This window comes from Diceros bicornis, chromosome 4, assembly GCF_020826845.1.
Source record: "Diceros bicornis minor isolate mBicDic1 chromosome 4, mDicBic1.mat.cur, whole genome shotgun sequence".
Lineage (NCBI taxonomy): Eukaryota > Metazoa > Chordata > Mammalia > Perissodactyla > Rhinocerotidae > Diceros > Diceros bicornis.
The window spans coordinates 20,515,071-20,532,553 of record NC_080743.1 but is presented as its reverse complement, the minus strand read 5'-3'; the positions used below and the strand labels follow the sequence as shown (position 1 = coordinate 20,532,553).

General features: G+C 34.7%; 1 protein-coding gene across 4 annotated transcripts in view; it reads left to right on the top strand.

Moving 5' to 3' along the window:
- The window catches only part of TTLL7 (tubulin tyrosine ligase like 7), a 136,737-nt gene that overhangs the window by 82,153 nt on the left and 37,101 nt on the right, over positions 1–17,483 (top strand). For 3 of the 4 annotated variants that reach the window (XM_058538387.1, XM_058538385.1, XM_058538386.1), the window contains 4 exons: positions 6,239–6,325; positions 10,817–11,015; positions 14,812–15,014; positions 16,032–16,166. In XM_058538387.1, coding sequence (XP_058394370.1) covers positions 6,239–6,325; positions 10,817–11,015; positions 14,812–15,014; positions 16,032–16,166 — 624 coding nt within the window. The remainder of the gene's footprint in view (positions 1–6,238; positions 6,326–10,816; positions 11,016–14,811; positions 15,015–16,031; positions 16,167–17,483) is intronic. The other variant, XM_058538388.1, reaches the window with a different exon arrangement.

The window sequence follows — 17,483 nt, the reverse complement described above, 5'->3', positions numbered from 1 at the left end:
AGTATTTGATCAATCGTTTCCTCATCACTAAAATAGTAGTATTAAAACTATGCTTGACAGGTTGCTTGTGAAAATAAAGTTGAGGTTAATTAAAATAGTCTATTTAAAGTAATTGGCACATAATAAATAGGCTTTAAATCTTAATTATCTTTTTCCCTCTATTCTTCAAAATCTAGTTTAAATGTCATCTCTTCACTTGCTCTGTGAGCCTATTCTTATACAAATTCACATACAAATTTGTGCAAATGCTTCTATAAATTCTTATACAAATATCACACTATCTTCATTACTGTTGCTTTATAGGATTTAAGTGTTGAAGTCAGGTAGTGTAAGCCCTCCGATTTGTTCTTCTTTTTTCATAATCTTTTGGCTTTTCTCGATCCTTTTGCATTTCCATATAAATTTTAGAATCAAGTTGAGAATTAAAAAAGGCTGCTGGGATTTTAATTGGGACTGTGAGGAATCTATAAAACAATTTCTGGGGAATTAACAATACTGAGTCTTCGGATCTGTTAATATGGCAAATCTCCCCATCTACTTGAGTCTTTAATTACTTAGCTATGTTTGTAGTTTTTGGAGTATAGTTCTTGCACATATTTTATTAAATCTATTTTTAAGTATTTGATGTATGTACTACTATTGCAAATAGGTAGTTTTTAAAATTTTTCATTTTTTTGGTTTCTTGCCAGGTTGTAAACATCTGATTATTCTTGTATATTACCCTTATATCTAGCAATTTTTATATATTGTATTTTTATTAACTTCCATTTCAAATTATTTTCTGACTTTTATTTTGGCTATTTAGAAGTTAGTTGCTTAATTTCTATACATTTAAAAATTTATAGTTTTATTTTTGTTAAGGAATTTTAGTTTACTTGATTGGTGGTAGGAAACATATTCTGATTTCAATCTTGTAAAATCAGTTGAGACTTGCTTTATGTCTCAATATAGTACTTATTTTAGTGAATGTTCCAAGTCTACTTGAAAATAATGTGTATACTACAGGTATTGGTTATAGAGATTTGTACGTGTCATTTAAGTAAATTTGGCTATTAGTGTTGTTCAAATATTCTATATCCTTTCTGATTTTTTGGCGTAGTTGTTATAGCAATTCCTGAGAGAGATTTGTTAAAACTTCCAACTGTGATTGTGGATTTAGTTGTGTCGATTTTTGTTTTATATACTTTGCAGTTACAAAGATGTGTACCTAATGAACTCACCCTTTCTATTTTATCATTATGAAATGTTTATCTTTCTCTTGGGTAACACTCCTTGTCTTAGTTTACTTTGTGTGATTAGTATAGCCATGGTTACTGTTTGAATGACGTAGCTTTTCCATCCATTTATTTTCAACTCATCTGTGTGCTTATATTTAAAATGTCTTTGGTAAATAGCATATGGTTGGTCATATTTGTTTTAAAATTCAGTCTGGGGTGCTGGCCCCGTGGTGTTAAGTTTGGCACACTCCGCTTCAGCGGCCTGGGTTCACAGATTCGGATCCCGGGCGCGGACCTACACCATTTGTCCACCATGCTGTAGTGGCAACCCACATACGAAATATAGGAAGATTGGCACAGATGTTAGCTCAGGGCTTATCTTCCTCAAGCGAAAAAAAGAGGAAGATTGGCAACAGATGTTAGCTCAGGGTGAGTCTTCCTCAGCAAAAAAAAAAAAAAAAAAAATCCAGTCTGGCACTAGCTGTCTTTTAATCATTTCATGCAATTACTGGTGCAGTTGGGTTTATGTCTTCCCTCTTGCTCTTTGTCCTGTATTTTTCCCATCTGCTCATTATTCCTTTAATCTTTTGGAAAAATCAAATATTTTTTATAGTATAAAATTATTTTTTAATATTTTATATATAATATTTAATATTTTAATAAATATTAATATTTAAAAATAAGTAATTTTTTATTATACTATTTTAATCTTCATTATTGGCTTTTAGTTATATTTGTAGCATATGATTTTTTTAAAGACATTACAATATGCATCTTTAAATCATAATAGTCCGCATTGAATTAGTATTTTACCACTTCACAGACCACATATGAACCATTACAGTTTAGTTACATTTAGTGCCTCTCTCCAGACTTTGTGCTATCATATATTTTACTTTTAAATATGTTAAAAACCTCAAAAAATGTTGATATTGTTGTCTAAGCAGTCAGTGGTCTTCAATGGTTTTCTGAATAACCTTTCATATTTGCCCACATATTTACCCTTTCTCATGTTCTTCATTCCATCATGCGGATTCATGCTTCTGACAAGGGTCGTCTTCCTTCAGTTTGAAGAAATTTTCTTTAGTATTTCATATTCCTTGTAGCATGAGTGTGGTGGTGATGCGTTCTCTCAGTTTTTTTTTTTTTTTTTGGTCTGAAATTGTCTTTTATTTTGCTTTCATTTTTAAATGGTAGTTTAACTGGATATAGAATTCTATTTTGGCAGGGTTTTTTTTGCTTTCAGCACTTTTAAAGATGTCATTTCTTTGTCTTCTTGTTTCCATTGTTTCTATTCTGAATTCAGTCATCATTGTTTTTGTGTTTCCTCTGAATGTAGTATATCTTTTTTCCTGGCTGCTGTTTTCTTTTCTTCTCAGCATTTTGACTTTGATGTGTCTATGTGTGGTTTTCTTTGTGTTTACCCTGCTTGTGGTTTTCTCAACTTCTTGAAGCTGTGCATTAATGTCTTGAGCTCGTTTTGGAATATTCTTCTTCATTATTTCTTCAGCTATTTCTGCTGCATTATTGTATATATTGTCTCCTTATGGGCCCCTAATTACACATATATTGGATGATTGGACAGCATCTCATATATCTTTGATGCTCTTTTCTGGTTTACCTTTCTTTCTCTTTTTCTCTGTGCTTCAGTTTGGATAATTTCCATTTACATATCTTGACTGTGTGCAGTCTGCCATTAAGCCTATCCAGTCACTTCTTAACTTTAGATTATAGTTTTAAACTCAAGCATGTCCATTTGATTTTTTAAAATTCTGTTTCTCTGTTGCAATTCTGCATCTTTCATTCATTTTGTTCATTTTTTCATCAATTTTCTTTAACATGTATATAATACAGTCATGCACCACATAATGACATTTCAGTCAATGACGGACCACATATACGATGGTGGCCCATAAGATTAGTACTGTATAGCCTAGATGTGTAGTAGGCTATACCATCTAGGTTTGTGTAAGGAGATTCTATGATGTTTGTGCAATAAAAATTGCCTAACGATGTATTTCTCAGAACGTATCCCCATCGTTAAGTGACTGACTGCTGTAGTTATTTTAAAATCCTTGTCTGTTAATTTTAACATCTGGATCATTTATGGACCTGCTTTTATTGATGTTTTTCCCTTGTGATTATGGGTCACATTTTTTTGTTATTTTGAATGTCCTATAATTTTTATTTGTTTGACAGATATTGTTTCTAAAGGAATCATAAAGATTGAACTGATAGTATTTTCTCCAGAAGAAGGCATGTCTTCTTTCAGAGTGCTAGGGTGAGGGACTAATCACTTTGAGCCAAAGAAAAGTTAAACAAAAGCAAAAATCAACAAGTGGGGACTACATCAAACTTAAAAGCTTCTGCACAGCAAAAGAAACTATCAACAAAATGAAGAGGCAACCTACAGAATGGAGGAATGTTTTTGCAAACCATATATAAGATAAGGGGTTAATATCCAAAATATATAAAGAATTCATTCAACTCAATAACAAAAAAACAAACAATCTTATTTAAAAACAGACAGAGGAACTAAATAGACATTTTTCCAAAGAAGACATCCAAATGGCCAACAGGTACATGAAAAGATGCTCAACATCACTAATCAACAGGGAAAGCAAATCAAAACCACAATGAGATATCAATTCACACCTGTTAGAATGACTGTCATCAAGAAGACAAGAGATAACAAGTATCAGCAAGGATATGGAGAAAAGGGAACTTTTGTACACTCATGGTGGGAATATAAATTGGTTCAGCCACTGTGAAAAACACTATGGAGGTTCTTGAAAAAATTAAAAATAGATCTACCATATGATCCAGCAATTCCTCTTCTGGGTATAGACCCAAAAGAAATGAAAACAGAATATCAAAAGAGTTAAATGCACTCTGATGTTTATTGCAGCATTATTCATAATAGCCAAGATATGGAAACAATCTAAGTGCCTGTGAGTGAATGAATGAATCAAGATGATGTGGTATATCTATACAATGGAATATGATACAGCCATGAGAAGGAAGGAAATCCTGCCATTTGAGCAACATGGATGGACTTTGAGGACATTATGCTAAGTGAGATAAGTCAGACAGAGAAAGACAAATACTGTATGATCTCACTTTTGTGTGGAATCTAAAAAAGCCAAACTCATAAAAACAGAGTAAAATGGTGGTTACCAGGGGTTGGGGGGGATTAAGAGAGATGTTTAAGGGTACAAACTTGCAACTAGTAGTAAATAAGTCCTAGAGATCTAATTCAGAGTATAGTGAATATAGACAACAATATTGTATTATATTCTTCAGACTTGCTAAGAGACTAGATCTTAATTATTCCAACCACACGAAAAAATAATAATTATGAGATATGATAGAGGAGCTAACTATATGTAAATGTATCAAATCAACATGTTGTATACCTTAAATTTACACAATGTTATATGTCAAATATATTTCAATTAAAAAATAAAGGGAAGAAAAGTTGAACTGGGTCCAGCCTGGGTTGTAGTAGTTTTAGTTTACTTCTGGAATCAAATCCCTTTGAGAGTACAATCTATTCAGTTTTTATTACCGGCCTCTTTCTCTATTGGTATCTAACAACTATAAGACTACAGAGAAGTATTTCTGGCTTTCCATCCTCGCCTCCATCCTCCTACACCACTACATACTCACTAAAATTGCTGTTGGAGAGACCCAACAGGTAAAGAGAACCAGATCTGTGGGGCTCCTCTAGATTTCACACTAGCCCACATGACCATTGACAACTCCATTGGATTCTCTGTCCCAGCAGAATCTCTCTGCCTATTACAGACCTGATCTCTGCCAATCTGTGTTCAGACTTGACAAATGGCCCTAAAGTAGAAAGTGGCTACTCATCTCTGCTCACCTAGGAGGAACTTTTCCCTCTCTGATATTTAGTTCCTTTACACTACTTTTTATCCACAGCTTTCTAATGTCTTAAAAAATATGATTGTTTAGTTTACCTGTTTTTTTCTAGCAGTTATGATGAAAGTATAGTCTATTATGACCTTCTTTCTTCTAAACAGAACTCCTTGAGTTTCTTTTTAATTGTCTTGTGCTGCTATCCTTGGAATTCATTGTAGGATTATTATTTAATCAAAACTTTATAACAAGAGTCTTTTGGTGTGTTAATAGCTGAACTTTCTTAGAATGGGGTGAAGAGTAACTTATTTTACAAATTCCCATTGCACAGTGAGATTTCTAGTTTCTTCAAAAACTTTTTTTAAGACATTGAAATATAAATTGTAAGTATATAAATAAAGATGTGATATTTTATAAGTTGGATAAATAACTCAATGAAGTGTTGATTATACTTCTTTCAGTCTAGCTATTTTACTCCTATTGCTCTGGTTTATTCAGCATCCACTTGGGGGTGATGTTTTTATAACTTTTTCCTTTGACTTCAAAATGACTCTAGAAAAGCATAAGAGAAGGTATTAAGCCTATAGAATGAAAACCTTTCATAAAGTTTTAAAGATACTCTTGTGCAATAGTTAAAATTTTGAAAGAGCTTCACTAGATTGTGCCCATTGACCAAATACTAACATCAGATTGTTTCTAAATGAAACTATTAGGCCAATCATCAGTTTTCTGTCTTAAGTTGTAATATTGCTTTGCACTGATTAGTATAGAAATGATTGATGAAATTGTGGTCTGGAAAATTAGAGTGACTTTTAGAAATTTTAAAATGTCTAATAGGCTAATTTATTGAATTATTGTACTCTAAGATTTTAATAGTGTACTAGAACATAAGGATACATTTGTTTATGATTAATACATAATAGATTTCAGCTATATATTGTTTATATTGTCAGATTTTAGTAAAAGTTTTCTTTAAGAGAGTTTGCCATGAAATAAATGAATTTATTTCTAATTCGATCTGAGCAATCTTCGTTAAATAGTTTGAGGAATCCTTATTGTACACTATTTTATGAAAATTAATGAACTCAGAAAAATTCTAGAGTCCATTAGTGATCACAGTTTTAACTCAATATTTTTTTAAGGAGGAAGATATTTTGGATCTTCTGGAGCAATGTGAAATTGATGATGAAAAGCTGATGGGCAAAATTGCCAGGCCTCGAGGACCCAAGGTGCAGTACCTCTACCTTCCTTAGTATCAGAGTTGTTTGCACAACTACTAAGTACAGTTGAATTGTTTTTCCCTTTATGTTTCTCGCTAGAAGAATGACTGATGCCACTTTCAAGAAACCGAATGGATTGTGTGTCCAGTGCAGATAGAGTTGGGAAGACGGTGTTATCTTACACTCAGTTCTGTTTTGTTTTGTTAGTTTCCCTCATTATTTTGATTCTTTCTCTAATGCTGGTGAAAGCCCTATGAGTCAGGGCCAAGAGGGACCCAGAACTAGTACCCTTATTCTGTACGCAGTACAGGCGTACCTCAGAGTTATCGCAGGTTCAGTTCCAGACACTGCAGTAAAGCAAATATCACAATAAAGTGAGCCACACAAATTTTTTGGTTTCCCAGTGCATATAAAAGTTGTGTTTACACTACACTGTAATCTAAGTGTGAAATAGCATTATGTCTAAAAAAATGTGCATACCTTAATTGAAAAAGTTCTTTGTTGCTAGAAAATGCTAACCATCATCTGAGCCTTCAGCAAGTCATAATCTTTTTACTGGTGGAGGGTCTTTTTAAAAATGCATTATCTGTGAAAAGCAATAAAGCGAAGTGCAATAAAATGAGGTATGCCTGCATTAAGTTTTCTTCATATCTCTAGATATATAATTATCAGAGACATGAGTAGCGTTACAGATAAGGCAAATCATGACTCTAAAGATCCTGACGGGGAGCCCCATCTTTTGCTGACCCAGCAACACTGAAATAGTGTTAGTTAAAATAGGTAGAGTTTCTAGGAATAAGTAGAAAGCTGTCATGCTGGCAAAAATGGGCAGGTGTTTGCTTAACCTTCATCTGCTCTGTGGTGATGACATCCGTATGTTCTTTTGTAATGTGTCCAAGTCCTTGCCATAGAGTGGAAAAGAGCTGAATTTGTGAAATCTTGGAAACTTTTTTCATTCTGCTCTTTTTACTTGACATTTCAGCAATACTAAGCCGTCTCTGTGTCCTTACACATATCATGCTCTGTTGTGCTTTCATGCTTTTTCTATGTCTCTGGAATGCTTGTCTATTTTTAAAAAATCATTCATTCATTTCTTGATTAGAGACCCCCTCCTAATCCAGCTGAACCATTGCTGCCTTTGTGAAATCTTCCCTCCCTCCCCACATAGACTTAGGTCTTCCTTCCTCTCCTTCTCCTGCTGTGCCGCAAATGACACTTCTATAGAGCAGTTGTGACAAATAATTGCTTGTGTGTTTGCCTTCGTATGAGCTTGTAAGTTCCTTGGAGGTCGCAAGTATATTTTCATCTTTACATCTCTAGCACCTAGCACAGCGTCTGGTGCTTAGTAGGTTCTCCAAACACATTAGTTAAATTTGTTGAATGTGTCCACAAGGACCTCATTGTCTAGTGGAAGAGCCGAGAGGTGAACTAAAAACCAGAGTATATTGTGGCAAGTACAGTAATAAAGGGAGTGGAAAGTCCTACAGCAGCTTGGAGAAGAGAGAGACTGGTAGACTGTGGATGGCTTCATAAAGGAAGTGCTATTTGCATTGAGTCTTGGCAAATGAATGTTGCTCTAAACACATAAGAGGAATGGAAGGACAGTTAGGATAGTGGGAACATTAAAGGCAAAGACATGGCGGTGTGACACTGCATAGGGTGTTGGAGAAACAACGAAGAATTTGGTATGACTCAAGTGGATGATTCTCAGAGAGTAAAATGGTACAAAAGGAACCTGGTGAAAGGTACATAGTATCTGGTGGAGACCAGAGACCTTGGATGTCAGGCACTATTCCTCTGAATTATGTGCTCTATATTGAAGAATTGTGGAAGATGTCATTGATAATTCCTTTGGGACAAATATATTTTAGGTATCTATAAAAGTGAATACCTTCATGAGTCATTGCTTCACTTTGGAAAACATTGGGAAGTTTCCAAGATTTATATATTAATTATTGCAATTCAGCAAACCAGACTCGAGACAACCTGGGGGCACAATATTCATGGCAGAATGGCAAATGCAAAGACCCTGAGACAGCCTTCTACTGTCTTGTATTTTCCTTTGCCTCATCGAATAAAGTTTATCATCCAAATAAAAATATAACCTCCTGGAGGGCAGAATTCATATTGTGTATTTTTTCAACCCCTCTTATTCCAGGCAAGTAGGAGGAACTAATAGTGTATTTGTTGAAATGAAATGAATCGGTTAGTTCCTGTAGTTATTAATGCAAGCAATACTTCAAAGTGGATGAAAGCTGCATAATCAGTCGGAAGTAAAAGGATTTGTGTAACTTTTAGCCTTGCCTTTCCTTGTAACTTAAGGCTTTCCTTTTTAGAGGGACATTATCACATGCCAAACATTAATTTCCAGTGTGTTTGCTGGTGGAAGAATAACTGAAGATAATCAAGGTTAAATGAAGCCTGTACTAGGAGAAATAATAACTTCTCACTTATTTGAGAATATAAAGGTGCATAAATAATAAACACCACATAAAGTATTAGCATTGTTCTTTTTCTTCAGCTTAGATACATGGGCATTTGTTTTATTATTCTTTAGACCATTTATATATATTTTTTATATATGACCCAGTTTATAGTAAGATTGGACATAAAAATAAGTAGTATGGTTGGTGTCAAAACTCAATGCTGGTTTACAGATTCCATTTTGTAGTTAAGGCACTCTTGAGAGTTTATGCTGCTGTGACTTATTATTAATTATTGCTTGAACAGTGTATTGGTCAAAAAGTCCCAAATGCATATATGACATGAAGGTTCAGCTCTCCGTTTCCCCTTTTGATTCTTTATAGGATCGAATAACTCATTATGTAGTCAAGCTCCTTAAGAAACCTTAAAGCTGTTTGCCTACATGAAGGAAGGCACTCCTAGCAAGCCTGAATGTGCCACTGTTTCTTCTGGGTATGCTAGACTTCTGAAGAAACATCCTTCCTCTAGAATTCATATTCCCCAAGACTGTCAAAATGTTTGATGATTGTGTTCCTGGTAAATGTTTTTATGCATATCTCTTTGAACATTGTTAGTGCTCAGTAAATATTAGACAATCAAAAGGAGAACATACTTTTAAACACAAGCTGTTCCTTAGTGTATTAAACTACTTTCCTGCTTTGGTTATTTTTCATCTTTTGCAAAGGCGGTAACTTTAAGACGATCATGCTTTGGCTTACTGTGTATTCCAGGCACTTCATGAAATGCTATTTCTCTCTTTATCTTTCATCCTACACTGGTACTCAAGAGGATATACCTTATTGCAGTGAAATCCCATGGTAACCAAGGATTTCATTATGGTGTATGCTAACATCAAAACATTTTTGTTTGATTTAACAGAGAACAAGAAACTAGTATACAACTGCGGGAGCCTTTCCCAGCAGGAATAAGAGGCATATGCTGTGTGTGTAACAAATAGTTTCTTAAAATTATTAATTTCCGAACTGTCTTGTTCTTGGATGTGCACATTCTTCTGAAGTGAAGCTGTCGTACTTCCCGTGTCTCTTATTCCTTCAGCTGGCATCATTGGAAACACATTGGGAGGCTTGGAGACAAGTGATTCTAATGGAGATATTAGAACATAATAGCATGGCATTTTGAGTCTTTACAGATTTATCCTTCCACGTGGTGCCTATCCTCTAAAAAATTCATGCCATACTGATTTTTATATTATATCAGTTTTTTTTATTGTAGCATGGGCAGTGAAAAGCAATGTTGCTCTATTATGACCAGACCCTATGTGTCAGAGTTAGGAATCCTCTGAGAAAAGACATAACGTTCATAACCAATTGGAAAGCAAATAATTAACTAAAAATTTTTATTTGTAAAAATGTCCACAGCAAATTAGACATGTAAGGAATATCCTTGCTTCTCGTTGCACACTATTTGAGTGGATAGGCTCTTAGGCTCTGTTTTCAGATGTGGACTTACTTTACCTATAGTGGTTTATCTGGCTGCTGCTTTCTTATTCTCTCTGCCCCTCTTGCCCCTCCTTCTCATCCCCCGCTCTTCTTCTCTTCTCTCTGTTACAAGCACACACACACACAAACACACACACATTTATTGAGTGACTCTGAACATTAATGACACAGCAAAGGTACATCTCTGAGTCTTAAGTAATGAATGATATCTCTGCATGGAATGAAGGAAAACTGATTATGTTTCTGATTTTTATATTTTTATCTCAAATACTTCCCCTGTATTTTGTTATTCTTTGTTTGTGGATACTCTGGTCCTTTATTCCAATGATGTAGAAACAACGTTTTCCTTATCATGACTGAAGTATATCACTGAAGAAAGAATATTTTACAGAAACAGAATGATTAGTGAATAGCGTGTAGGCCAATAGCAGCACTGTAGCAATAGTACTTTGGGGGATTTTCAGACTTCAGTAAAAAGCAGAAAGCATAAGTGGGAAATAAAAAATAGTAACTAGTCATGTTAATAAGCTTTTTTTTTTTGAATTCTAACAAAATAACGCATTTCCCTCTGTTTTAGCCTCTGTCTTCCATGCCCGAGAGTACTGAGATAATGAAACGACAGAACTACTGCAGCAGCGACAGCAGCTATGACAGTAGCAGCAGCTCTTCAGAATCAGATGGAAATGAGAAGGAAGAATACCAAACTAAGAGAGGAGAAAAGCAAGTTACATATAATCTTAAACAGTCCAGCCACTACAAATTAATTCAACAATCCAGTAAGTTAATTTCTTCTAATGTAGTTGTTAATGGAAGAATTATGAAACTGAAATTACTGAACTCAATAAAAGGACCTCGGGCCAAATGAACCCTCGTTGTGTGTGAGGAGACCTGGATGCTATCCTGCTTCCTTCCCTATCCAGACTGGGCACATCCCGCAATCCCTTCCGGGGCCTGCAAATAGAAAACAAAAGGATCTCTATAAGCCATCCTTTATACTTCATGATACTTGTTAAGTCCTAGGTGTTTGCCTGGATTTTATAAAATGCGCCTCATGGCTGATCGCTGATTGCATTCTCTTTTAAGCCAATATGTATTCTCGTTCCACTCTCCACTTTTCCTACCTCTGTCACCCATTTTGCTTTATAGTCTCGCCTATTTTTAAAAATCTGTGTATCTCTCTAGGCATTTGACTTGCGTGTGTTTGTGAGCCACGCAGTTGTGAAAGAGTCAGAGTTTTGTTCCCTCGCCTTTTCTTCCTGGGGAAGAACTTAAGTCAGTGCTTTTGGTGTACAGGAAATATTTGGCTTCTCTGTCTGCTTCCTTTCCTGCTTCCTCTCTTCTCTTTCTTCCTTTATTTCTTTTCACATTTTCTCTCTCTCCCATTCTCCTGTCTTTCATTCCTTCTTGGATTCCAATGTTCCCTATGGTGTCCACGATTCTCCTTTCATCCCCCAGCGTCCAGTGCGGTATTGCTGTTTCCCTGGGCTCTGTTGGGTACCTCTTCCTGATGCTGCCTCCAATGCAGGACTTGATTACCTTCTGTCTCTTGTGTCTCTGCCTTGTCCTGCATTGTCCTCGGGCTCCACTAAAGGGACCAGTTCGGTCGTGTAACACACACAATCGTGAGCCTTTGTTGATCTCCAGCAATGGTGTAAATATTAGCTTCCCTGATAATGTGTATATTTAAAACCCGGCCTTCTAGACTATGGCAAAATGCTTGGAGAATGCAGAACTAATAGATGAAAATTTTAATGGTATTTCTTTTACTTTCAAATTATTCCATCAAGATACATGTTAATGTTCCTGTCTTGGAGAGCTTATATGTTTGGAGGGGACGTAATGTATTTTGTGCCATTTCATTTATTTATTTACTTATTTAAGATATGTTTATTGAGCACCTGTTCTAGAGTTTGTAAGCTGTTTTATCGACTGCTTCCTTTTTTCTTAAAGATGCCTTATGTACTTTCAGTGTGTCTCTGTGTAAGTATGGCTCTGTTTCTCTTTTGGAAGCTGACATTGTCCTGCCCAGATTTCACAGTTTTTAAGCTCCTCGCTTATTGGTTAATGTGTGCCTCTGTAACAGCCTGAACTGACAGAGGATAAAGGCAGGGTTGAGAAAAAATTGCTAGGGTTCCTATAGCTCTGAGATTGTTCTTTGTTCTCAAACCGATAGGTTAATCAACTGAGATCAGACAAATAGAGTACTAAAAGTGTTTTTAAGTGTGAATTCTAATTTTAAAGCTAGTCTAATTCAATTACATATCTTTTTCCTTGTTAGTTATATTTTATTTTTATAGTCATTAGAAACTGCAAGAAGGGTTTCACTTTGTTTTATATTCTCTCTTTAATTTATACTAAAGAATATCATAGCCACAGACCCTCTTTGAGTTTCTCTCCAAAGTAATGCTGAAGACCAAGGGCAAAATCCAGATTATATGTGACACTTTCTATTGTAGATAGTTAACTTAGGAAGTTCAAACTTATTATACTTTCAAAGGATGTATTTTGGTTTGCTATAAGTTAGTCTTGTATAAAACTATATGAGGGGCCAGCCCAGTGGCATAGTGGTTAAGTTTGCCCACTCCGCTTTGGCACCCCGGGGTTCGTGGGTTCAGATCCTGGGCACAGACCTATGCACTGCTCAACAAGCCACGCTGTGGTGGCATCCTACATACGAAAAAAAAAAAAAAATAGAGGAATATGGGCACAGATATTAGCTCAAGGCTAATCTTCCTCAGCAAAAAAAGAGGAAGATTGGCAATGGATGTTAGCTCAGGGCCAATCTTCCTCACCAAAAAAAAAAAAACCCACAAAAAAACTATATGAAATATTTTTCTCACATAATTTGTGTATACAAGTTACAACCATTTGATGTTAATCTACTTAAATATCATTGGCATATCTAGCTATATAGTTATTCTGTCTGAATTTCCAGTGTATGCAGGGGAAAAATGGGAATCTGTGATGATTCAAGAGAGAGGATATTTTCCTTCTGTATCCATTATCAGGTTATATATGTCCAAACCATCACCTTAAGCCCTCAAAGAAATCATGACCAAGATGTAGGTAGTAGCACATGCTTTTAGGTGTTTTCTTGGTAGAAGATTGACCAGTGGTATGTTCCCCACACAGCCTTTCTTTAGAAGCACTGTCTTTTCAAAAAATGGTCAGACTTTCAGGTTCACAAGGAAGTTAATATTTGGAACAAATGGAAGCTTTTTTTTTAACATCTTTTATAGAATGAATATACTTTTTTGTACTCTCCAGAACCAAATGAGGAGTATTAGGCTTGTCATCTATCCAAAATATCCTTTAGAAATACATCCCTAAATATAAGATTTATGTCTGTTGCCTTTATAAAGGTTTAAACTTTTTTCAACAGCTAATGAAGAGAAATATTTGAGTATTCAACTTGCCTTCATTTGAGTTTTATTAAATTATTTAATTAATGAAGATTGATATATTCCCCAAGCAGAGAGAGAATATAGAACAGAGGGTATATAGAATGTATATGAGCTAAAAAAGGATGTAAATGTTGATAATATTGAGTGATATTCTATTTCCTTGGTTGGTTGGTTCTCTTTTTAAAATGTTCTCAATAGGCAATGGGGAAGATATTCTGTGGTTTTCCCTAGTTGTTTGTTCTGATAACAACTCTTTAGATCCAGGCATTTTGCCTTCACTTAAATCTTTTACTATGGAAATTTAAATCTAGGTTTTTTTGTTATTCTTCTCTCTTGTGAATAAGTAGACTATCTTTCTAGTACTACTCTTATTATATATTTAAACTTACAAAATAATTTAAACTTATAAAATAATAAAACTTTAAATAATTATATATTTAAACTCGATTAGGATAATCTTTATGTTTTTCTTCTGTTTTATTATTATTTTTTTTTTCTCATAGGCTCTAAATTCTGTAACTTATCCATCTATCCTGGACGTTCTGTAGCCTCCTTTCCATCCCTCCCTATGAATCTCGCTGTAAATATTCTCGTTCTAACCTATACACAGATTCTAATAAATTACCACTCTAATCCAAGGATAGTGGATGGCATCATGGCATTATGGGAAGAGGGAGGACACTGGTATTGGATAGGTCAGCATTTAAACCAGAGCTTAGCAACTTTCTTGTCATATGACCTTGAGAAAGTTCTTTCTCTGAGCCTCCAGGTGATGGAGATTCTTACTTCAAATGGTTTCTGGGAGAATTAAGATAAAAGTGCAACACTTAGCACGATGCCTGGCTAAGAAGAAGGTGCTTCATAAATGTTAGTTTTCCTTTCCTCTGGTTCTTTTATGTCATGTTTCAAGAATAGAACATTAAAGTACTGTTTAAGTATTATTCTCATTCTAGCCATTCGTCATACATGACAGGGGTTCTGCACCAAGTTCACTGTTTAAATTGGAGAATTAACTCCCAACTCATCTTCTCATGATGATGCCTATGCTTTGACATTTATTGCCTCCCTGCTACCACGTGGTCTAATCGTTAGTTTATATAGACCTAATACAGTGAGAAACTTCTGCTAGTTCTGCTGGTTATACTCTCCTTCTTCTCACCACTGATAGGCTCCATCAGGCGTTCAGTCAGTTGCCCTCGGTCCATCTCTTCTCAATCACCGTCCAGTGTGGACAACCGCCCCTTCTCTGCTCAACAACTGATAGCGTCCCGGCCAATGTCAGGGTCTCGGTCACACTCTTTAAACCGTGCTTCCTCCTACATGAGACATCTGCCTCACAGTAATGATGACAGCTCCACTGACTCTCAGATGGTAAGTCGTCTGTTTTGCTCCTTCGAAATTACAGGAAGCACTTACTCAGGATTTAGCTGGCAAAGGGATCAGCTGGGAGGAGCACAGATTGAACCTCAGATCCTTTCTATAATTCAACTCATGGTTTCCTGGAATTTGGATTTTTCATCTATCTTAGCCTATGACTTAGTATGGGCTCTTAAATTCAGACTTCACTGTATCACAGAACTCAGGGATGGACACTGAGAATAGCATTTTATTTTCCATTTGCTGATTGAGTAGATAATTTTGCTGAAAAATCATCTGAGTAAATATATGATTTTGCATTGTATTGTGCAGTATATCTGTAAATTTGGGGAAATTTGTTGTATGGAAAATTTTTCTTAATGGGACTATCGATTAATAGGTTAAAAAAATAAACCATTGATAAATTGTCCTTAGAGCCCTGAAGTACAATATTGTTTATAATGTTTTCTGTATATTAAATTAACATATAGTATTCCCTTCTTAGCATGAATCCCAGAGATTCACTATTGAGGAAGTCAGTGAGTTTATTTTGTAATCAGGCTTACTTATAGATGCTCAGATAGATAGCTCCAAGTACCTTTACATAGATGGGAGATTTATTTAATTTGTTTATTTAATGTGGATATTTCCAAAGGGAAGAGTCTAGAAAATATAAGTGAATGAGTTTCGCTTGGTAACAATGAATGATTTTTTTTTTTTTCCTGATCAAGAATCGCCTAAGGTATATGTAGCAAATGAAACTGACCAGGAAGTCTTTTTAAAACACTCATTATTTTTATTTTAGTATTTTGAGCTAAATAAAATACAACTATGTGAAAGTGTGAAAGATACTCTTGGGAGATCATATACATTTAATCCTAAGGATAAATGTAAAAAAATCATTTTCTTCCTTTTTCATTGTTATTTTTTTCAATTAAAAGTGCATCATTTTTACCTAGGAATATCTTTCAGATTATAGTGGCACAATGAAATAAGACCCCCTCCAAATATCTGTATTCTTTCAAATTTAAGAGTGAGTCTTTGCGGCAACTGAGAACAAAAGAACAAGAAGACGATCTAACAAGTCAGACCTTGTTTGTTCTCAAGGACATGAAGATCCGGTTTCCAGGAAAATCAGATGCAGAATCCCTGCTTCTGATAGAAGATGTGAGTATTTGATGTATATAAAATTCCAAGGAGCTCATACTTTTTTATTCTTCTTCTTAAAATATTGATGGCATTATTTTTTCCTGATGGCATTATTCTCAATGACATAGTAAACTTAATTGATGTTCTTTTCAACCTCCACAAGCTTTAAAATATACAGGGGTTATTTTAATTATTATGATTCATGAGCAGTGAGATCACATTTATAATCAGCGACGCAAAAGATCTTTTAGTGTATAGTCCTATTTTAATGATACAACTGCTTCATCAAGTGAGAATAATTAATGTTAAATAATTATTGTTCTTAACGATTAAAGAAATATCAAGTTAAGCCTGCTTCCATAAAGATTTAGAAAGATCTAATATGGAATGAGATATAATGAGAAAACTGGGGCCTTGGGCATAAATGTCAAGAATATTTGAATGTGACACCTTGTATGGTTTTGGTCAAATTTTGAAATGGCTTATGTTGTGTGTATTTTTCTTATTACACACATATTTGCACCACCCAGTGGAATGTTCTGTAATGGCCAGGAGTCCTAAAATTCACATGAAAGTCAATGACTTACTCCTAATTTAGAAAGAAGGTCCAAGTTATTCAAATATTTTTTGGCGAAAGAGCATTTCTTCATTCAAAGTTCTATTTCTTCATTCAAACATCCTTTTCAAATTGTCATTTCTAGATAATTCCTCAGTAATAGAATGTTGTTTTCTGGTTTCCCTCTATTTTTTTTCCAGAGGAGAAGGCACCATCTGGTGGCCAGTTGTGGGATAAAAACCATAGCCAAACACTTGGCTTTTTTCACTTTTTAGCATTACTTTAGATCTGTCTAAAGCAACTGTCTAGAAACAAAGAACAAACAAATAATAGTAAAAAAAGACTTTCTTAGTTTAAAAAATCAATACCGGCAATTTCTATTTTGTAATCATGACATAGCTATAACCAAAACCCCCAAATATTATGCAGTCTATTGTTATATATTTTTTAAAAAATGAAAAGGGTATCTTGTTTGCGAATGAGCAGCTGTTTTTTATGATAAGAGAAAAAGAAGAAAGATGAGCCTTAGTTGTAAAGTATTGTGATAGATGTCTTTTTATTTATAGATGTTATCTTATTTATTCAAGTCCTTTTCTAAGTAAAGCCAATGTCTTTGTACCAGACATTTTGCTTATATTTTTAAAAGATATTAGTTATCTACCACCTTTATGAATCAGGTAGAAGAAAAATGGGACAATCAGAGAGTAGAAATAATATTTGTGGCTAATGTGATTGTTCTGTAAAGAACATAGTTAGGCTTATATAGTTAATAACATATA